Below are 22,984 nucleotides of genomic sequence, written 5' to 3'. Positions count from 1 at the left end.
AGAAAATCTCTCCATTGGTAACCTAATGATAGTTTAACACATACTGGGGCAAGGGAGGTATTTTTTGTTTTAATTTGAAACACGGACTCTATACTTACCTGGATACAGATGGACTGCCTTTTGAATAGTTTTTAATGCATTATCCTTTTTACTGTCAGCTGCATGTTTACCTTCTGCCAACTGATTTACAGCACTGCACAGAAGCGCACTCTGGAAGAAAAAAAGAATTTAAGGCACAAAATGCTTAAACCATGAATGTTTTATGTTAAGATGTTTGTAAAGTGCGACTTGTTTTGTAAGTAAATTATTATTAGTGATTTTAGTCTGAACAATAAGCAAGCAACAGCATGATTACTACTTTTGCTTGCATTTACCTTTGTGTGATGAGAACTTAGAATCTGTGCAATATTGCCAGCTATTGCCCCAGCCTAAAGAAAAAAATGTTCGAGAAGGTCAAGATACTGTTTCTGATCATATCGCTACATTAAAAACTAAATTCAAATATCTTTTCCTCTACCAAGTGTTTTTCATATTGATGAACTACTTTACATAAGTTGATAAAATATTTGCAGAAACAACTCTTAATACAAACGATGTACTTGTGCAGAGCACTAATATTCCAGAATATTATATTCTATTAGAGTTATATTCCAGAGAGGCAGCTGGTGAAGGAGCCAATCTTTACACTTTTATAAGCAATGACACAATACAAGCATGTGTCTCCTAACCCACCGTTCCAGACTATGCCCATTTGTAGGAGCACAAGTGAATCCCCAATTAATGCCCACTGTCTGCATACAATTAAACACAAGAGGGGCGATTCTCCCATTCCAACCCACTAATTTTTTGGTGGGTTTGGTCGGGAGACGCGCGCATGTGCCGATTCGCAGTCGGGACTACGCAGGAAACTGGCGGGAAGGCCAGGTATGTACTTTAAATATATTTTAAAAATTATTTCCATGTGATTATTGGGCCTGGGACTGAATTCTCGGGGCCTGATAACATCTCCCACCCCGCCCATGCAATTTCACTCCGGCGGGGTTTAGAGTAGTTCTCTATTTTCAGGGAATGAGCGGGATGACCTCGCTGGAATGAAGGGGAGGGCAATCGGGACCCCCCAGAGGGTCGGGCTGTGGGGGGGGGGGGGGTGCCCCCTGGGCATGGGCACCCTGACAGTGCGAGCCTGTGCCCCTGGCACCGCCCAAGGGGCAAAGTGCCCATGCCCAGGGGGCACCTTGGCACTGCTCAGAAGGCAGGGTGATCGGTGGGGGGAAGAGTTCCACTCTGCCATTTGGATCCGGTCGGTACTGGAGGAAGGCCAACGATCGGAGCGGGTTGAGGGGGTTGCTGGCCCAGGAATGCTTGTGCGGGTTGCGATCGGGCAGTGGGTGGGGAGGGGGGAGGCTGTGGGGCAGCACTGCGGGGGTCCGAGGCCAGGCAGTGATTCAGCTGGTCAGCAAAGTGCAGGCTGACAGTTCGGGGCCACTGCGCACGCGCAGAGGCCCAGAACTGTCAGACTCCAGCGTGAATGGGCCCTGCCCCCTAGGCATTAATGATATTCGTGATTGTGACCTCTGCAGTGCACAGAGTCTGGGAGATTCTTTTCTGAACTTTCACTGAAAAAACAATCGTGAATTACACAATTTTTCCCGCCAATTCAGCACTTAAATTTTTTTTGGGAGAATCGGGCCCAATAAGTATATAATTAGCAAGAGAGGGGAGATAGGAATTCTTGCAATACCAAGAATTAAGGGTTGTGGTCAACTGCTTATTGGGCGAGGGAGAATTCTAGCTGTGAAGACCTTGAGGAAAGAAAAAACAGAGCTTTTTCAGCAGAGTCTGAATTCCATTCATTATAACTACAATATATTCCATTACTGTTCTTTTTATATGATTGTGATGTTTTCTCCCAAGATATGCATATGCACAGCAAGGAAAGTATCACACAGTGAAACAAACATGTTGCACACAACTTCGTCAGTTCATCAGGAGACATTTTGAGCATAATGCAAGTCATGACTTTTAAAACGTAAACTGCCCGTGGACAAGTGCTGAGAGGAATTTGTAGCTCACCCGGTACAGATAAAATTTAGAACAGACAGTGCTTGTGATGAGGGTGTGAATTGTGCTTCATTACACAACCTACGGCCTTCACTATAATTAGTGGCCTTATGAGTTTTCTTATGTGCTAGGGCTGACAGACTAGCAATGAATACATCAACATGGTGAATGTGGGTTACCTCTGGATTCACAGTGCTTATGAAGGGCAAGATGTACATATAGACTGGTTAGGAGACATCAGCTCTATTTCCAGAAATGAATTTTGTAGGGACACTATACTTCAACCCACAAATCCTCAAGGAAGCAACTTCATACACAATATATCTCTTATTAACTATTGTAATAGCAAGTAACTAGTATGTATTACATTGAAATATTCCAATCTCTGTACAAGTAGGCTAATATTGCAACCCCCATCCTGAACTCACTCACGAGTCCAAGAATTCAATAACAATTCTTGTTGAAATCCCTGGAGCACTAGCCATACTCCCAGTGGTGCTGCTGGCCTCTGGTGGGCTGCTGGTTCGCAGCAGGTGGGATTTCTGCTACCAAGATCCTAAATTACAGGGAAGACCTGAGAGGCACTTAATTCGATCAGGCCTCCCTCACAGAAGTCTAATGCTGTTTGTCCACTCAAATCACATTCTTCTGTGCTGTCCTATTCATCTGTTACCAACAACTTGCTGGGCAGCAATAGCCCTAAAATTCCTCATGGCTCCCAAATAATTTACCTATAGTATTTTGTTTATCTCACCGTAAGCAGCCAAAAGATACATAAAAACAAATTATTTTGCACAAAAACATATTTTCTGTAACAACAATATTATAAACTAATTATTGATAACTTACTTCTGCAATTTGGGGAGTATGTTGAGGAATAAGTCTGGATAATAATGTCCAAAGGGCAGGATCAGCTGGATTGCTGGGAAGGAATGTTTAAAACATTTGTAATACAGCTATAGTTTTTACAGTTAACCTACAAATACTATTTTTGATAAGTGTTTAGGTGTATGATATTCAGATCTATAAGTTGCATGAGAATCCCCAAAAAGGAGTGAGTCTATACATTTCAAAGTTGAGACCACTTTTCACAGCAACAAGGAGTGGGTAAAATAAAACTTATATGCAGGATCTACTTTTTGATTGCAGAATTTATATTACACCAACTAAGATGCCACCAACAATAACTGGTAATGACCGAAGGCAACAAGTTTTCACAGGTTCCAGGTAAGCAGAGACCAGATATAATGCTGTGAAATCTGCCATAAGAACCTGCAGCACAGGCAATAGGCAGAATTTAGTGTCCCGATATGGCTCCGCTCACTGGCTGCAGAACTGGTGGGAAAGCCGCATCACTTCTTCTGTGGGGGGAGGTTCGACCGAATTAAGTGACGTTCAGCTCTCCGATGACCTTCTCCAGGTCAGCAATTCTCCATTGATGGCAGTGCCACCAGAAATGGTGGCGGCTCCTGGTAATGCTCTCAGGACTTCAGGGGCTGTCACTGGAATGCTGGATTCAGATGAGTGGGAAACACAGGAAGGGGCTCCCGGGGGTGGGGGGTGGTGGTTAGGTGGGGAGAGGGGTGACAGAGGCAATGACAGTGGTTTTCAGCAGCCTCCCCCCTCTCCTAATGCTGGGCCCTTAGTTGGGCACAGAATGCCCGACATGATAATGCAGTCTTTAAGAGGCATGGGAAAACAACTTCCATTTTATCCACCATTAAAATTCCAGTACGCTTAGGGAAAATTGGTGCCAAATGGCCTTTTAATGAGCCCTTTCCCACCTCAAAACTTAATTGTGAGAAGTTAACTTAGTTTATGCTTAGATTAATTTATTAGACCTGCTAGGATGTACTAGTGTGCATTCAGTGAAGGGCTGCATAGATGTATGATGTGAATTTTTTCCAAAACCATTAATGATTACTTAAAATCTAATCCAAAAACAATTGAGAAAACTTATATGTAAAGAACAGTGTGATTTACAAAATTGAATCAATTTTAAGGGCACAGCAAAATTTTGGGAGAAATGAGGTACATCAGAAAGTCAACTTTACAAACTCAGTAGCCTAAATATTTCAGCTTCATTGCAATTAGTTGGGAAAAAGTGCAGAGTTTAATTGAAGCAGGAGTATGTTGGGTGCATGCAGTTTTTACTTGCTAAATTTATGATTGAGTATTTACAGCTCCATCCTTTATAAAAGGGGAGAGGCGTGGGAAGGAAAATAAAAAATACCTAAATTAATGGCATTAAAATGGCAAATGAAGCGGCAGCTCCAGCATTTTATCACCTGTTCATGGGCTGCTGAAGTAATGCTGATGAGTTACAAGGCGAGTAGCCCTGTTTGGCTTATCAGTGTACAATCTTTATGGGCCAGAGTAGCTGGAAGAAGGTGGAACAAGTGGAAAGCGACACAGGCCTTTACTTAAAACTGCAATTATTATTATTTTTATGGTCAGTTTCATTGGACTTTTATTTTTAGCCATTGATTTACAGAAGATATAAATCAATTCTTCTATAATAGTTCATAAAGAAAATTCTTTAGTCCCCTTAAGATAAGAATCAAATACGAATACAATTCTAAATTATTACGAGTGATAAATATCATTTAAACCAAATGTTATAAAGGTAAAACTGCAAGGGCAAATTTGAATTAGCTAAATTGCAGCCTTTTAATTAGACTGTATCCCAGCATTTATAAATTCAAAACAGATAGCAATGCTGAGTTAAAAGTTGTGTTGAAGCTATGAAGAAAGGATCTACTATAATATTACAAGTAATCAAACTGTGCATGCAATATTTCATACGGTAATAATTGTTGTAGGGATATACATTGTAGGTTAAAGGTCATCATATGCTCGTTTCAAATTTTCGGTTTTTAAGTACAAAATGACAAATTCTCATCTGTGTATTGAAGTAAGTGTTTTACAGTCATTTTCCTTACCAATGGATAGCTTTGGCTGCCTGTCTTTGCACAGCTACACTGTTAGCTTGCAAAGAAAACATTCCCGAAGATAGAAGGCTGGTTTCATAGGTTGAATTGACTTGGCCCGAATGTTTGAACAGTTCATTAAGTGCTGCTGTAGTGAGGGTAGTATCCTTCTTCGAAAGGCCCAGAGCACATAAAGCCTGCAGACTTTCTATACTGGGCTCCTTCAACATGGAACTTTTAAACAAAATAAACAAAAAGTAGAATTAACAGAAGAAAATTAATGTTGCAGTTTATGCTATTCTATGATGGAAGCATTCCAGATTGGCACCCTTTCCACATCTATTTTTCTAATAGATCTAAAATTATTAAATACATTAAAGCAAGAAAGGAATGAGGAAAGAAATTATTTAGTATCATGCTTTGTAAACTTTATGTACATTAATTATTTTTCAAGTGTTGCCACTGTAATTAAAAGTGAATCTTACAGCATTTTATATGCAAAACATAGGCTCAAAAACAGCAACAAGATCGAATGATCAATTAACGAGTTAGTAGGGGTTAAAGTTAGTTACTTAGATTGGCAAAATATGGGAAGGAATACTGGGACTATTGTTGTTCACTATTTACATAAACAATTTGGACTTGGGAATCAGAAATACAACTTCAAAATTTGTGGATGACACTAACTAAACCCCATCCCCAATTTAATGCCGAAGCAGACTTCAACAAAACATAAATAAACTTGCAAAATGGGCATATAATTGACAAATTAATCTTCATATGGATAAAAATGAGGTTGCGCACTTTGGTAGGAAGGATAATCTTAGTTATTGTTTTGCATCATTCCTTTTCAAAAGCTCTGTACTAACAACTTAGGTGATGGGATAAAAAGCCACATATCCAAATTTGTTGATGCTGCAAAGATAGGCAGCATTGTTAATGTAGATGAAAGCATAATATTACAAGAGATATTGATAAAGTTTATTTATTAGTGTCACAAGTAGGCTTACATTAAGACTGCAATGAAGTTACTGTGAAAATCCACTAGTCGCCACACTCCCGCACCTGTTTGGGTACACTGAAGGAGAATTTAGCATGGCCAATGCACCTAACCAGTACGCCTTTTGGACTGTAGGAGGAAACTGGAGCACCCAGAGGAATGCCACACATAGGGAAAATGTGTAGACTCTGCACAGACACTGACCCAAGCCAGGTCCTTGGCACTGTAAGGCAGCAGTGCTAACAACTGTGCCACTGTACCACTGTGAATAGGTTAAACCAATGGGCAAAACTGTGCCAAATGGATTTAAATCTAGGCAAATGCAAGGTAATCCACTTTTACCTAAAGGAGGATAGAAAAAGTGTACTTTCAAAAAAGTAAATTGTTAGAAACTGTGGCGGTCCAGGTTCATAGATGTAAATGTCAGACACAGTAAAGTACAGATACAGAAAGATACAGTAAAAGACTAATTGGTATTTATATTTGAGGGCATAAAATACAAGAGGGGTGATGTCAAGGCTCCGCTAAACAAAGCCCTAGTTAGGCTGCACTTGGAGTAGTGAACAACATCTTCAGAAGGATATACTGGTCTTGGTTGGAGTGCAGCTTGGATTTCCCAGAATGATATCTGGACTCCAAAGGTTAAATTATGAGAAGAGGTAAACAAACTGGGGTTGTATTTCCTTGAATTTAGAAGGTTCAGGTTTGGTCCAACTTAAATTTTCAAAATATTAAGGGGAACAATTGGGAAGATAGAGAGAAATTATTTCCACTGGTTGGAAGATCTAGGACCAGAAGCACAAGTCTAAAAATTAAAACCAGACCTCTGAGTGAAGTCTAGAAACACATCTGCATGCAAAGAGTGACCAAAGTTTGGAACTCCCTTTCACAAATGGCAATTGATGCTGGATCAACTGTAATTTTTAAGTCAGAGATGGATCAATTTTTGTTAGCCAAAAGGTATTAAAGGACAGGGACAAAGGCTATGAAGTTAATATACATGGAATGAAGCTGCAGATCATCCATGGTCTCACTGAATGCTAGGACAGGCTGAAGGGGCAAAATGTATACTCATGTTTCTATGTTCCTATATGTGGAACTGAAATTAAAATCATGCCAAAACAAATGGGCTGAACACTTCCTGACTTCACTGGCTGCAAATGGTTTATACTATAAAGTCAGGGAGGTTCTCATTCCAGTTCTTAGTAGGCAGGGACTCGTAATACAAAAGCAAAATACTGTGGATGCTGGAAATTTTAAATCTTAAAAATAGAGAATGCTGGAAGTACTCAGCTGATGAAAGATCAACATGCTGAAACATTGACTCTCTTTGTCTTTCCACAGATTCTGCAAAATGAACTGAATATTTCCAGCATTTTCTGTGTTTATTACCCATGTTACAAAGCTGTTATAAACTGATATCAACTGTCAATGACGGGGAGCTGGTGGTGTAGTGGTAATGTCACTAGACCAGAGAATTAGGTTAATGCTCTGACAATACTGGTTCAAATCCAACTATGGCAGCTGGTGGAATTTAAAATCAATTAAGAAAATTAAGAATTGAAAACTTAGTAGTGGTAACCATGAAACCACTGTTGATTGTCAACAAACTCATCTAATTCAATAATGCCCCTTTATGGAAGGAAACTGCCATTCTTATCTGGTCTGGCCTACATGCGACTCTTACCTGCCCTCTGAAATAGGGGAGTAAACCATTCGGTTCGAGGACAATTAAGGCTGGCCTTTCCAGTGACACACATTTCATGGAAAAACAAATAAAACCCCATTCAAAAGACACAATTTTCAATGCTTTTATCTCGTGCTTTCTAATAATGTAGTGGGCAACTATTTGTCCACTGTCTCATGCCATCGGTGAAAAATGTACACATATACAAAAGGGAGCAACCTCCAAATTTACACTTTTTGAGCAGAGGTACTTTTATGGCAACGGGTGTAATTTCTGTTTATAGATAGCCAAAGTTTGTAAATTGGAGACCAAATACTTCAGGGTCCTTTAGATACCAATATCTACAAACTGCAAAGAACAAAGCTATGAATATACAAACATCTCAAAATTGGGATGGCAACATAACATGAATTACAGAATCATAGAATCTCTACAGTGCAGAAGGAGGCCATTTGGCCCATCGAGTCTGCCCAACTTTCCAACAGAACATTTCACCCAGGCCCACCCCGCACCCTATCCCAGTAATCGCATGCATTTACCCCATTAATTCCTCTAAGCTACACATTTTGGGGTCCCGAGGGACAAGTTAGCATGGCCAATCTATCTAACTTGCATATCTTTGGACTGTGGATAGAAACCGGAGCACCTGCAGAAAACCCACGCAGACAGGAAGAACATGCAAACTCCACACAGTCACCGAAGGCTGGAATTGAGCCTGGTCCTTGGTGCAATGAACCAACAGTGTTAACCATTGTGCTACCCCTCAGATACTGAAGAATTCTGTGTCCATATGCAACAGGAATTAGACAACATTCAGGCTTGGGCTGATGAGTGGCAATTAACATTCATGCCATCCAAATGCCAGGCAATGACAATTTTCAACAAGAGAGAATCTAACAATCGCCTCTTGACATTCAATGTGTTGTAGATATTTACCAGTCTTGTGGCGCAGAGGTAGCATCCCTATCTCTGAGCCAGAAGCTCTGGGTTCAAGTCCTACTTCAGGACTTAATGGCCATGGGAGGTGTATTCATGTTGCATTTTGGTAGGACTAACCAGGCAAGGGAATAGAGAATGAATGATAGGACACTAAGAAGAACAGAGGATCAGAAGGACCTTGAGGTGCATGTCCAAAGAACCCTGAAGACAGCAGGACAGATAGACAAGGTGCTTAAGGCGGCATGAGATACTTGAACAGAAAATGCTGGAGAAACTCAGCAAGTCTGACAGCATCTGTGGAGAGAGAATAGAGCTGATGTTTCAAGTCTGGATGCCCCTTCATCAGCCCTGATGAAAGGTCATTCAGACTCGAAACCTTGGCTCTATTCTCTCTCTATAGATGCTGTCAGACCTACTGAGTTTCTCCAGCATTTTCTGTTTTTGTTTCGGATTCCAGCATCCGCAGTATTTTGCCTTTATATGAGATATTTGCTTTTATTAGCCAAGGCATAGAATATAAGAGTAGGGAGGGTGTGAAAAATTGGTAAAGTCGGGCATGAGGTGAGTAGTGTGATCCGCGCCCACCTCCGCGCCAATTCCCCCTTTAAATGCATGCATTTAAATTGACTTAACGGGCTGCACGCCCAACCTTACCAGCATGTCTCCCTTTACCACCGCGTTCGCCCATCCAGATTTGGCACAAAAGAGACATGCTCCACAAAAGTCTGATTCTGAGGCTCCAGCTAGTGAGGAGATAAGTGTCGAGCATCCTACGGCTCTGCTTGAGATCAGAGGGGCGGGGGGGGGGGGGGGGGGGAGAGACTGCTGTCATTCTGCCTGTGATCAATGAGGGGAAGTGGGGTCCACTGCCACTCTGCCTGTGATCAGTGAGGGGGAAGGGGGGGCTGCTGCCACTCTGCCTGTGATCAGTGAGGGGGACGGGGGGGTCCGCTGCCACTCTGCCTGTGATCAGTGAGGGAGGTGAGGGGGAGCCACGATTGGCTTGGGTGGGAGGATAAGAGTGTCAGTAATGTTGTGGGGGTGGGGCAATGTCCGTGGGGGCCGGGGGAGGCATTATCCATTCCGGGAGCGATGTGGCAGGGGAGCCGCATTCTATCTTTTTTTTTCTGCGCATGCGCAGTGAGAGACGTCGATCAGAGCTGCAGGATTTTGGGCACGTTAAGTCCCGTCCACAAGCTTCTACAGCGCAATTTGGGATCGTTGATATTTTTGCAGGCAGAGCACATATGGGGGCGCCTGAAAACAGGTCTAAAAGTCAGATCTGAAACACTCCCAGTTTCAAGCCATCCAGCGCTTAGAATCAAAATGGTAAAATTGGACCCACTGTGTGCAGTTCTGGTCGTCACACTACAGCAAGCACGTGATTGCACTAGAAAGGGTGCAGAGGAGATTCACCAGGATGGTGACTGGATGGAGAGTTTCAGCTTTGAAGAGAAGCTGCTTAGGCTAGGGTTGTTTTCCTTAGAGCAGAGAAGGCGGAAGAGGGAACTGATTGAAGTGTACAAAATGAGGAACATAGATAGGGTAAACAGAAAAAAACCTGCCCCTCAATAGAAGGGTCCATAACCAAGGGGCAGAGACGCAAGGTAAAAGGGCAGGAGATTCAGAGGGGATTTGAGGATTTTCACTCCGAGGATGGTGGAATCTGGCGCTCTGCCTGAAAGGACACTAGAGGTGGGAACCATCAACATTTAAGCAGCAGTTAGATGAGCACTTGAACCGCCATAGCATACAAGGCTTGGGACTAAATGCTGGAAAACAGGATTGGAATAGGTGTTTGAAGTCTTAACTTTATGACTCTTTAACATGGCCCAACAAGTTGATTATTTGCCTCTAAATTCTTCTAATGCACTTGATGGAGAGCAGTAAAAGCGAGAAAATTTCCTAGTCAGCCACACTGCAGTAGGAAGTGGCAAATCACTGCTGTACTTTGCCCAAGCATAATCACAGACCAATCCAAATGGAAGACCCTGGTACCTGAAGCACGAGGGGATATTTACCATTTGAAGAGCAAAGTTTTGGAATTGTCCATTCTGCCCTCTTTGAAAGCGATCATTGCAAGTGCAATCATTATATGAGCCTTCTCTTTCTCTGTGCGAGCAATAGTTAAAGCCTTTTCATAAGCTGTCAAAACATGAATAAAGCCAAAAATACACAAACCACAATTTAAAAACATCTCAACACAGTAAAAAAAGAACACAATGCATAATAGGAATAATTACAATTGCTTGATTAACAAATTTCAAGATACCAATAATATGTAAGAGTTAATTGATCAAAATTGTAATAAATTGAAAATATTAAATCATTTTCTTCAAACTGATATTCTATTGTGATTTACCATGTTGAAATGCTAAGGCAGATTCACGCAAGAGTTACATTGAAAACGTGCAGTGATTGATATTAATCTAATTAGAATCTCCTTCCTTGCACTTCGAGGATGGCTTGACTTTTGTGGCAGTAAGTTGGCAAAACTACTATTGTTATTACTGTTCGCTGTCATTACTCCTCCTGAAACTGACAACTTCTGGAGTCCACATGGATATGGAGAAGTTGTTGTTACTGATTCAATGCTTCTCCAGATGGTGCACTGACAAGTTCTCTCTGACAGCAATCACTGATGTGAACTTGCTCTTCTCCTAATGATATTGCTGTAAAACACCTCAAAATTATTTTTTAAATTAAATGAGATGCAGCTGGGTTTTAAACAGGGTGCTAAGTTTATGATTATTGCTGAAAATTTTATTGATGGAATGTCAAATTCCACATATATGTAAAATAGATATATTTTGAAGTTTATGGTATCTCAGTTTTGATCTTGGTCCCACACATATATCCTAATCATTTATTTCACTGTGTAATATGATATTCGAAAGTAAAGAATAATCAGTGTATTTTACTCCTTTTAATGCTAGTGAGAATTATTTAATGTGATTTGGTGACATTACTGTTGATGGACACCTGGAGAGATACCCGACTTGGTGTTCGATTAAAACTAACTGGGAAAGAGGAAATCCACACCAAAGAGATCGCTTGAGCTTTGTAGGCAGAATTTTTTTGAGATCAGCAGTGACCACTGTTACTTCGCCACTGACCTTACATTCCAGACTATTGTACTTTTGTTCATAAGCAGTCAAATATGTATTTCATAGTTTATTCTATTTACATAATAATAATGGTTAAACTGAAATACAAGTCTATACATCTGGAATAATAAATACTGTACATTTTACACAGGAATGTCATTTCATGCTAACGCCATATTTACCTTTGGCACTCTCCTGAAAAAGTCCTTCCTTCAAGTAAGCCAGAGCAAGACTAATGATGTCGTCAAACTCCACAGGTGGGTTCAACATGTAAGCCTGGATAGCCTCTTGATACTGACCTGCAGTACTGAATAATAAAACAATGTCTTTGATGTAGTGGTAAGGTCATCTTGAAACTGCAGGTGTTCCAACCCACAAGGTAAATACATACAGTAATGATCAATGCTCTTCAGGACGGTCACAGGACAGGCAGGATTGTGATCTTTGACTAATCCATCAAGATAAAAGCTCTGAACATAGCAATCACCAAAAAAAATAAACAGAAAACATTGGACATGATTTCATAGAATCATAGAATCCTTACAGTACAGAAAGAGGCCATTCGGCACATCAAGTCTGTACCAACCACATTCCCACCCAGGCCCTATTCCTGTAACCCCACAATTTACCCTGCTAATCCCCATGACACTAGGGTCAATTTAGCATGATCAATCAACCTAACCCGCACATCTTTGGATTGTGGGTGGAAACCAGAGCACCCGGAGGAAACTCATGCAGACACAGGGAGAATGTGCAAACTTGTCTAGGAACCTATTGTGGATGGGGCCAAGGGGCGATCGGTGGGGGTGAGGGGCCCCACTGTCATGCTGCAAATAGGATCAGTTGGGGCTGGAAGGGGGCCAGCTTGGGGGGTGGTGCTGGAGCTTGCGGTACTCCGGGACGGTTGTGGGGGGGGGGGGGGGGGGGCTGGCCTGGGAATGCTTGTGCGATCGGGCCGTGGTGGGGGTTGGAGGGGCAGCAGTGCGAGGGTCCCGGGTTGGCCAGTGATCAGGAAGCTGACAGTTCAGGGCCACTGCGCATGCGCAGAGGCCCGGAACTGTCAGACTTTGGCATGAATAGGTCCCGCCCCCCCCCAGCTTTTAATGAGATTCACGATTGTGACCTCTGCATTGCACAGAGTGTGGGAGATTTGAGTCTGAACTCCCACTGAAAAAACAACCGTGAATTACACCATTTTCCTCGCCAATTCAGTACTTACAATTTTTTTGGGAGAATCGGGCCCAGGATTTCTCTGATCTGCAGATGCTGATACAGAGAAAATCCAGAAGCACTGATTTTCATTTAGTAAAGTGAGCGATCACCAAAAAACAAACAGCCAAATAGAATAGGATTAATTTTACAGCTATATTAGTAAGAGACTATTAAATTGGAAAATAGCTTTTCTAATTGCAGTTTCAAAATTCTGTATAGAATGGTCTCAAAAGTGAGAGCACCATTATTTTAATACACTAAATTAGTAATACCTAAATAGAATGGGAATATTGGGTTGTGCTTATGCACATATACACACACATACACACATCTCTGAAGAGACCTCAAAACACAAATTCGGTACTGAAGAGATAAGCGCTTCATATTCAAAATGTTTTCTATGCACATTAGATTTGGAGAATCATTGAAGGTAAAGACATTAACAGAAAAGGAAGTTCAACTCGACGCAGCCAACATTCATAAAACAAACGGAACATTTTAGGCACTTGTTTAAAAAATATTGATTGGGACATTAAATTGTAAATATATTTTAATAATGTTTAATGACAGGAATAAAATGATGGAAGGTAACTGTCTAAAAACCTTTATTTATCAAGCACACAAGTCACTTATAACCTACCATAAAGCTCGAATCCAATTTCTCCGAGCGTACTTAAGTTTTTCTTCATCTTCAGTTTTCTGAAACAGCACAACTGCTCTGAAATCGAAAATAATAAATATTTGTCCTGAGGAAAAAAAGCTTTCCTGTGCATATCAGATCCTCATGAGTGGTATGGGAAGCAACACAGCTCACCCCATTAAAAAATGCATGCATATCAGCACCATCTACAAGTCTTTAGCATGGACATGGAATATACCACATTGAATGATGGCTCCATCAAGATACCGCATAGTAGGTTGTTTATCTCACGGGATCCAGGGTGAGGTATCTGAATGGATACAAAATTGGCTTCTTGACAGAAGCCAGAGGATGGTTGTAGAGAGTTGTTTTTCAAACTGGAGGCCTGTGACCAGCGGTGTGCCTCAGGGATCAGTGCTGGGCCCATTGTTATTTGTCATTCATATTAATGATTTGGATGAGAATATAGGAGGCATGGTTAGTAAGTTTGCAGATGACACCAAGATTGGTGGCATAGTGGACAGTGAAGAAAGCTATCTCCAATTGCAACGGGATCTTGATCAATTGGGCCAGTGGGCTGACGAATGGCAGATGGAGTTTAATTTAGACAAATGCGAGGTGATGCATTTTGGTAGATTGAACCAGGGCAGGACTTACTCAGTTAATGGTAGGGTGTTGGGGAGAATTACAGAACAAAGAGATCTAGGGGTACATGTTCATAGCTCCTTGAAAGTGGAGTCACAGGTGGACAGAGTGGTGAAGAAGGCATTCGGCATGCTTGGTTTCATCGATCAGAACATTGAATACAGGAGTTGGGACGTCTTGTTGAAGTTGTACAAGACATTGTAAGGCCACACTTGGAATACGGTGTGCAATTCTGGTCACCCTATTATAGAAAGGATATTATTAAACTAGAAAAAGGAGTGCAGAAAAGATTTACTAGGATGCTACCGGGACTTGATGGATTGAGTTATAAGGAGAGGCTGAATAGACTGGGACTTTTTTCTCTGGAGCGTAGGAGGCTGAGGGGGACCTTATAGAGGTCTATAAAATAATGAGGGGCATAGACAAGGTAGATCGTCAATATCTTTTCCCAAAGATAGGGGAGTCTAAAACTAGAGGGCATAGGTTTAAGGTGAGAGGTGAGAGATACAAGTGTCCAGAGGTGCAATTTTTTCACACAGAGGGTGGAGAGTGTCTGGAACAAGCTGCCAGAGGTAGTAGTAGAGGCAGGTACAATTTTATCTTTTAAAAAGCATTTAGATAGTTACATGGGTACGATGGGTATAGAGGGATATGGGCCAAATGCGTGCAATTGGGATTAGCTTAGGGGTTTTAAAAAAAAAGGGCGGCATGGACAAGTTGGGCCGAAGGGCCTGTTTCCGTGCTGTAAACCTCTATGACTCTATCAGATGATGATAGTCCAGGGCTTCAGTGACAGATGCTTTTTTTTCTGCAAACTTGTCATTTAAGAACAAACCCCTCAATTCTTTGCCATTTCATCATCTGTTCTAATATTGACTTATGCTATTATGAAGCAGCTAGGGACTTTTCGTTACGTTAAAGAAAAGAAACTGTATTTTGGCTGGGAATGCAGAGTTTATAGCCAAGTCATCTTCTAAAAGTTAATGTATTGTGCAGTAAGACAGTCTTTGCTCAAAACTCAGAACTGGGAGACTTGCTAGATCTTGCGGAGGGGTCTCTGTCACAAATGTAACTGCTCTAGACTTACCTTACTTTTTTACTTGCCGATGTTTAGGATTTAACATTGACACATGAATCAGAAAAGAACTATATAGTTCCATTACTGCTGGGAATATACGGAAATATTTCAAATGCAATTGCTATTTTTGAAAACAAGAGAGTAAGCAGAAGCTAAAAATCAGGGACATATGAAACAAATTTTGAGTCAGCATTTAACAAATGGGGCAGAGGACCAAAATGCACTAAATTTCAAAACAAAACTACGGATGAGAGAGAATATTGGTATTTCCTGGATTAAGAACTATTTACTTTGCTAAAATGATATGCAAAAAAATACATGGCCGAAAATAATGATTTTAGGAGTGCTTGTTATCACTGTAATATTTTTTCACAATATTAATTGTTAGAAATTTGGAGGAAGAGAAGGAACTATTCAAGGCTAATATTAAAACTGAATTGCAAGAAGCTTGCCAGCATAGTAATATATTTGCCAATTTGAGGTTTAGTTTAACTAAAATACTAATCGCTACCATAAATGGACTGAGTGAATTTTCATCTCTATATGATTCCTTACGGACATTTCTGTCACAATAGGCACAAGATGCTTTTTTCATTCCCAAGATAGGTTTTGAATTGCACATTTACAGAATACAAGATAGCAATTTCAAAGTAACTCAGGAGCATTAATCACATGTCTCAGGGTATTATTTTTTTCTAAACTTGTGGTAATACGTTTTGTTTTTAAACACAATCCTTACCTGTGATATGCCTCTCCTGCTTGTTTCTGGAGGTTCAGATACTCATTTAAATAACCTAACATTGTGAAAGCTGTTGCATCAGTCTGAATTCTCTCTGTTCAAAACACAAAATTAAGACAACCATCTGTTACCCTGTCAAAATAAAACAAATCACACACAAGTACCCATTCTCCTTCTATTTTACCAAGCAGAAGCCAGACATGTAGCCTGGCAGTCTTCACTGAGAAGGCTTCTGCCAAGCAAGAAGGTGGTGAAGACCTCCTTTCTCTTGGGGACTGACTTAGTCCTATCAGTGGCCACTGCTCGAATCTGGCTCTGCTGGGACTACAAAGCTATTGGCAAATCTCAGGTGGGACTTCCTCCCAGATGATGGCAAGGTCTCAGCCTGAAACAATTAAGGCTTCTTCTAGCATAAAATGGCTGCAGGACAGCCAGCTTTTGGCAAGGACCAACTTCTCAGTTGCGGGGGGAAGGGGGCGGGGGGGAGGGGGCGTGTGGAGCACCCTGTAAAATCCAGTTCTTGATATTTAAATCCTTCGTTTGCTCACACTTCTTCCCGCTAACCACCTCCAGCTCTACAACTTCCTGTTCCTCTGACTCTAGCCTTCACCTCACCGCTGATTGCTTTGGATTCAGCTGATTAAGCTTAGTACACTGAATCTTGCGTGCTTAACCCCTCCACACCACTTTTCCTTTGACACTCATTTAAAACCAACCTTTTCGACCAAAATTTTGGTTAGCTCCAATTACCTTTTGATTTGGTTTGATATCAATTATTGCCCAACTACACCTCTGGAGAAGCACCTCAAGAATTTTTTCTACATTGAATGTTCTATGTAAGCATAAATTATTGATATTAAGATATACTGATCAATCTACCACTATTCTCAAATTTAAAAGTTGTGATATTTTGTTAGGATGTGTGACAATTTTGCAGCAGACCTCATCATTATTGAATATTGCCAAGGTATTCGTGAATAAATTCATAGTTTGGTTATAATATTAAGTATTTCTAAAGTCGATTTGAACATCAATTAACTATCAAGTGCAACAGCTTGTCAAACATATTTTGCCATACCTGTATACTTGCTCATGACAACTTGTGCAGCAGCTATTGCATTCATTTGTACAATGTTGTACTTGTACAGTTCGGAATTTCTGTTGGATTTATCTTGCAGTGTTGCACACACCCAGTGTGCATAACCTTTAGCTCCTTCAGTCTATATAAAGAAATATTTTTCCTAATTTCATTTTACAATCCAAATTTAAAATAACCTCAAGTTCAATAAATTCTAGCAAAATGCAAACATTCCTTTCTGCTCGCTCAGCTACAAATTTAACTTGGATTAGCAATGAATCATTAAACTGGCATCAAGAATGACTCAATTGCTGCATGCACACTGAAAAACTTATGGACAAGAACTTGACATAGTAATGTATCTGAAGGAGTCTGCTTGGCTTCTCCATGCATCCTTCAGTTCAAAGTATATTAGCCCACTGTCAGAAAAAGTGAAGGAGTTTTAAGGATCTATATTTGTATTGTTAAATATTAGAAATAAGGTTTAAATTTAAGTGAGTTTAAGTCAGTGGGGGCAATTCTAGAGCTAGAGCAATGCAGTAGGCTGGGAGACTCAAGCAGAGGCAGTGTAGCGGGCTTCAGGCTGGGCGCCGCTATCTCCGTGCGTCTCTGCCCGCCGGATTTCCAGCGTCATCAGCTCCACACCAGAAATCGGCGCCTGGGACTGAAGTCTCCGAACCCGCTAGTGTCTCCCCCCACCCCCCACCACCACCAAGAGTGTTTCACTCCAGCAGGGTTTAGAACAGCTCCCAACTAGCGGGGAGCTGGCAGCCTGATGCACTGGAGTGAAGGAGTCCGGAAGGCCAGCGATGGGGGGGTGGGGTGTGGTGGGAAATCTGCGAGTCAGCATTGCGGTGTCACAGGGCTGACCAGCGCTCGAGAGGCTAGTAGTGCGGGGCTACTACGCATGCGTCTATCTCGGTGCCGACAGATCGGCACATGCCCAGTGTCACTCAGCGCTATGCTGCTGGGCTCTCCAGTGGGAATAGGCCTGGCCCATTGATCTCAAACAGGATTCACGCTAGGGCACTCTGTGATGTGGGAGATCCATTTTGAAAATCCCGCTGAAAAAAAACAGCGGGATTTACTCCAGTTTTTACGATAATGTTTTTGGCAGAATCCCACCCAGTGAGGAAGGACAAACATATAGTTGGATTCATGTTAGACAAAAGCGTTTGCATGTGTTTTGGTTTCAGTTGAAACTGTGTTTCTATTGTGTTGAGAGAGTTTATGGTGCAAAAAGTAAATAAAAGCTTGGAGAAGGAATGAGTGGTTGCATAGCAACCCAGGGCCCTTTTAGGTTAAAAATTCATAGTGGTTGGTGACAGGAAGCTAGAGGATGAGCAGCTCTCAACTTTACGAGAAGAAAAACTATAGAATGGTGTAATGGTCAAGGAAGCCAGTACCAGAAATCTAAAGGACAGCTAGTTAAGGAAACTAGAGAAATTGAGTTTCCAGGAAGCCTGAAGTTAAAACAGAACAGAGTACTGTTCAGTGAAGTCAAAGACACTGCTGAGAAGGGGTTGGCTAGTGAAAAGCCAGAAAGATATTTGACATAGTTGTAAGAATTTTAATATTTGACTACAGTTTATTAGTTGAAATAATTGTGGAGCTATTGGTGGCTGGATCTCGTAGTTTGTGTCAAAGCATTCAAGGCAAAGGAATTGTGAAAGAAGAGTTAGAAGACCTAGAGGCAGATCCTTGTTAAAACAGTGCAGAGGAAGCTTTGTTTGAAAGGATAATTGGAAAACCTGGAGGTGGATTTTTGATTCAAACAGCTAATGGAACGCATTATTTGTAAGAAGAACTTAAGTCTGAAAGTGGAGTTTGGAAATATGCATGTGACAATAATCTGGGGGAACTGGAGGAGAAATCCATGGAAGATCGATTGAGTGGCATGCTATCCTTGAATGCTGTGTACATTTGTGAAGTTAAGGGGGAATGAAGGAGTATTGTTTTATCAAACTTTTCATGTTTAATAAATAAATAATAAATCTCCCAATTGGCAGTCTTGTGACTCTGTTCCTCCACATTTTCTAAAACACTGTCTACTGAGCCAGGGTTCCATTAGGAGACCTTTCCATCCAGTAGGAACATCAACTGGGATCGTTACACTACAAAGTTGCTGGAAATGCGAGCCGCGAGCAATGCAGTGAAGAAAAACAGGGCATACGGGACGTCAATGAATCGGGCAATATTAACCAATTATATTTAAGGATTAAAGAATAAACACAAAGCACTGAGAAGCCTATTGTCTTGCACAGGACCGGAGGAATTAAGTGTAAAGGAGTGTGAATTTACAGGGGTAAAATAAATGCCAAATTAAGTACAGAAACAGAAATAAAGGCAAATAAATATATATTGAATTACAAATGATTTTAAAAAGGACAGAAAGGAAATATTGACTTATAAAATTTCCCTGAAAAATTTTGAACAGAAATGAATGAACCTTCAAACTTACAATTGTTAATATTCAGTAACCAAGATTGATTGGCTGTAATTAATGATTATTATATAATTGAAAGGGTGCTTATGCTAATTACTAGTCCCAAATAGTTGCAGAATGTTTAATTCACATCTACCAAGCAAACACAGCAACATCATGATATTCAAAACATGTCAGTGGTGAGGCAGACAACAAAATGCAAAGTGATGCAACTCGGGCAGCAACCTTTGGATATTCACATTTAACAATTAATTGAGTACTCACTTGAAGTTGCTTTAACATTTGTGGATAAATAATGCAGAATGCCATTAGCTTTACCATTATTTTACTAACAAATTTTGGCTTATGGTATTGAAACCATCACAGATCCAAGAAATTTTGAGAAATCCTTGTTTGTAAACTATCCAATTAATGTCTTTTCAGGATAATCTATTCGATTTCACAGTTGAACAGATTAGTCTTGCTTATATTTTTGCCACAATAAACGAACATTACTTACATCAACACCAAGCTCAGTGGTATGTCTAAACAAATCCATTGTTTCATAACTGCCAACAGATTCAGCAATAAGTGCCTGCAAGTTCAAACGATTGGAAATTGAGACTGTCATAGTAATACATGTAATAAACTAGGTAAATTCCTTACCAATATATTAGAACATATTTATGGCATGTAAAAATACAATACAGCATAATGTTAAGTGGTACTGACAACCCAACAATTTAAGTGCATCCAAAGCATTGTGACTCCAGCTTTTATTTAATTCTGAAAGACATTACAAAATATATGCAGTTATCAAAGTGAGTGAAAAGCCAACAACTTTATGGTTGTACTCAGTGGAGGAGGAGAGGAACCGGTGATGGTGACCCATGTGGAAATAGTGAAATAGAGAAGCAGACAGGTGCTCAAAGGTAGGTGAAGCATAATGTTTGTCTTCTTTCAAACCCATTTAACGGCTCATTTTTGTCAATTTATAGCATCATGGATCTCTTACAATTCTTTAGTTTCATTCATAGTATAGCAAAAGAATGACAAATTATTAGATTATTTTTGAATGCTGTAACACTTGATCAAAGAATGTGGAAAAGTTTTTGTACAATAAGATGTCCCTCAAGGAAATGGGTTAAGTTACCAGCATAGCATCACTAAATTTCTAATCTGTCCAGGTATAATAGGTTGATACAGTTTTAAGAATGTATGCAACTTGCTTTGATTAATATAAAAAAGCAAAAACAGTATGAATGATTTACCTGTCCAATCCAGCACATAACATATGAGGGTTCCAAAGACTGGGCTACCTTAAAGGCTTCATGGGCAAGCTAAATTAGAAAGATAGGGAAGTCACAAGCAGTGGTGATAACACTAAAAACAAGCACTAATCTTAGAAAATATTTATAGTTTAAATGCTATATGTTATATCATGAACAGATTTTAAATGATTACAAAACCACTAACTAATTCGAATTATCTGGACTATAACTTTTACTGTAGTTTAATCATTAGTGTTCTCAATATTTACCTCAATACTTTCATTCTTCAAATAAGTCGCCCCCAAGTTGGTCCAGGCCACTACATTCTAGTACAAGAGATCATCACACTTGAAAAGTCAATGTTTAATCATCGTTGTTACAGCTTTTGAAACACATGGTATTAGAAAGACTGAAAGAAAATTTACTATTCATTTGAAGTTACTAATTTAAATTATCTTAATTCAAACTGTAATTGTGCAATGTCTTATGCTTTTACCAAAATTGCATCATATGACCTACATTTTAAATCAAAATACTTTGGATAAAATGTATTTAGTATAAAATGTAAAATAGGAAGTTGTGAATTTACTTACATTTTGTTCAACCTGAACAGATTTGATAAATGCATGCTGTGCAAGAGTATAATTTTCAATACCTGTATCAGAACAATATTGAAAAGAAACAAAATACATAATGTGGTTACTGCACATTTAATTACATAAATGCATAACTCGGGGGGGATTTCCGCAGCTAGTTTCAGGAAGGAGGAGGGGCAGGAGTGGGTAATCCCATGGGATCCCAAAATATGTTTACACCGGCAGGATCTCCAATAGTGATTGTCCCAATCCCACCGAGGGCATAATGGAAAGCCTGACTTTGAACACTGGGATCCTTATTTGAATACTTTTAGATGTCATTATTAGATCTTTACGTCTGATAATCCCCCATCCCATTAGATTGTCCATTGAATCATAATAGATCTCCCAGGGCATGCACCTGACGAGCAGAACACGCCAGCAGAGCTGAGAGTGTGGAGGGGGAAAGAGGATCATGCCTGGGCACTGAGTGCCGGGGGGTGGGGGTGTTCCAGGGGACGGTTCTATTTTAAATTTCTTGTATTGTGACCCGCCAGAATGATATGGTGGGAAAACTGCCTTTGGGATTAGCAGCTTCCTTGCCATTTTTCCTGCCTGCTGCATCACTCTTCCTAATTTTGGGAAAATTCCATTCCTAATCTAAGCTATTTAACACTTTGTTAATTTTTCTTATTTTACTAGGCTAGGCACTCGGCTAAAACAATGGCTTTTATTTTTTAGCCTTATCAAAGTTTTGTTTGCTTGAGAAAACTGAACACAGCTTTCAGAGAGGTTTACAATAAGTCAGTTTTTACCTTCAGCCCAAACCTTTAGTTTGAAATGAAAGTACCTTTGTAACTGGCAACAACTCCAAGTGCATTCCAGTATAGATGATTTTTGCTGTCCAACATCACAGATTTCTTAAGGCACTGTTGAATAAACATACATTTAAAATTATATTGCACTGTATAAAATGTAGCAATATAGTTGAGAGGATCACGTGCTTAACAGAGCTTGCTTGATTGTCTGTCCAGTAATTGAAGCAATAGAAAAGTCAGATAGAATCCCTGAAGTGAGTCTGATCTTGCCCAATGCACTGCAGCAAGGTGATCCACGACGTTCAAATAAAATGAGGAAAATTTGCATCAATACCGGCCTGAGTTTCTACTGGGGATGCAACCAGCAAATTCTCCTTTCTTACCTAGGGGCATGACCAGTTTTGTGAGTGGTGACTGTTTTGGGCAAGGGGACTGTTGAATTAATGTTAAAGATTGCAGATAACATGAGCTTAGTTACAGGCATAATTCACATATGTTTAAAATTCTATGATCTTGCGCGCTATTTGACTTGATTCCGCCCAGATTAAGCAGTTAACTTTGTAGAAAGCATGCAAAAGTTCCAAGTCATTATATCCAATGTAAAATAAGATATTTCAAGCAGTGATTGCAAAACAGGCAGAAAGTAGTTATCTCCACTGGAAAGAATGCAAACTTGCAGGACAAAGTTTTAAATTAAGCATTCTCAAGCAGGATTGAATATTTTGTCAGGCACCTAGAGAAATTGATCTCTTAAATCATGTTGGAAAATATATAGTGGG

General features: G+C 40.2%; 1 protein-coding gene across 5 annotated transcripts in view; it reads right to left on the bottom strand.

The window, feature by feature from the left end:
- skic3 (SKI3 subunit of superkiller complex) overlaps positions 1 to 22,984 on the bottom strand; it is a 108,942-nt gene that overhangs the window by 21,289 nt on the left and 64,669 nt on the right. For all 5 annotated transcript variants that reach the window (XM_078214771.1, XM_078214770.1, XM_078214772.1 and 2 more), the window contains exons 21-34: positions 22,238 to 22,316; positions 21,406 to 21,467; positions 21,082 to 21,138; positions 20,813 to 20,881; positions 20,062 to 20,136; positions 17,117 to 17,258; positions 16,039 to 16,132; positions 13,577 to 13,654; positions 11,907 to 12,031; positions 10,639 to 10,762; positions 5,004 to 5,225; positions 2,911 to 2,983; positions 375 to 428; positions 99 to 210 (exon numbers count right to left, since the gene is read on the bottom strand). In XM_078214771.1, the coding sequence (XP_078070897.1) occupies positions 99 to 210; positions 375 to 428; positions 2,911 to 2,983; positions 5,004 to 5,225; positions 10,639 to 10,762; positions 11,907 to 12,031; positions 13,577 to 13,654; positions 16,039 to 16,132; positions 17,117 to 17,258; positions 20,062 to 20,136; positions 20,813 to 20,881; positions 21,082 to 21,138; positions 21,406 to 21,467; positions 22,238 to 22,316 (1,366 nt within the window). The remainder of the gene's footprint in view (positions 1 to 98; positions 211 to 374; positions 429 to 2,910; positions 2,984 to 5,003; positions 5,226 to 10,638; positions 10,763 to 11,906; positions 12,032 to 13,576; positions 13,655 to 16,038; positions 16,133 to 17,116; positions 17,259 to 20,061; positions 20,137 to 20,812; positions 20,882 to 21,081; positions 21,139 to 21,405; positions 21,468 to 22,237; positions 22,317 to 22,984) is intronic.

Source organism: Mustelus asterias, chromosome 6, assembly GCF_964213995.1.
Source record: "Mustelus asterias chromosome 6, sMusAst1.hap1.1, whole genome shotgun sequence".
Taxonomy (NCBI): Eukaryota; Metazoa; Chordata; class Chondrichthyes; order Carcharhiniformes; family Triakidae; genus Mustelus; species Mustelus asterias.
The sequence above is the reverse complement of the archived record's forward strand: the minus strand, read 5'-3'. Positions and strand labels throughout refer to the sequence as shown.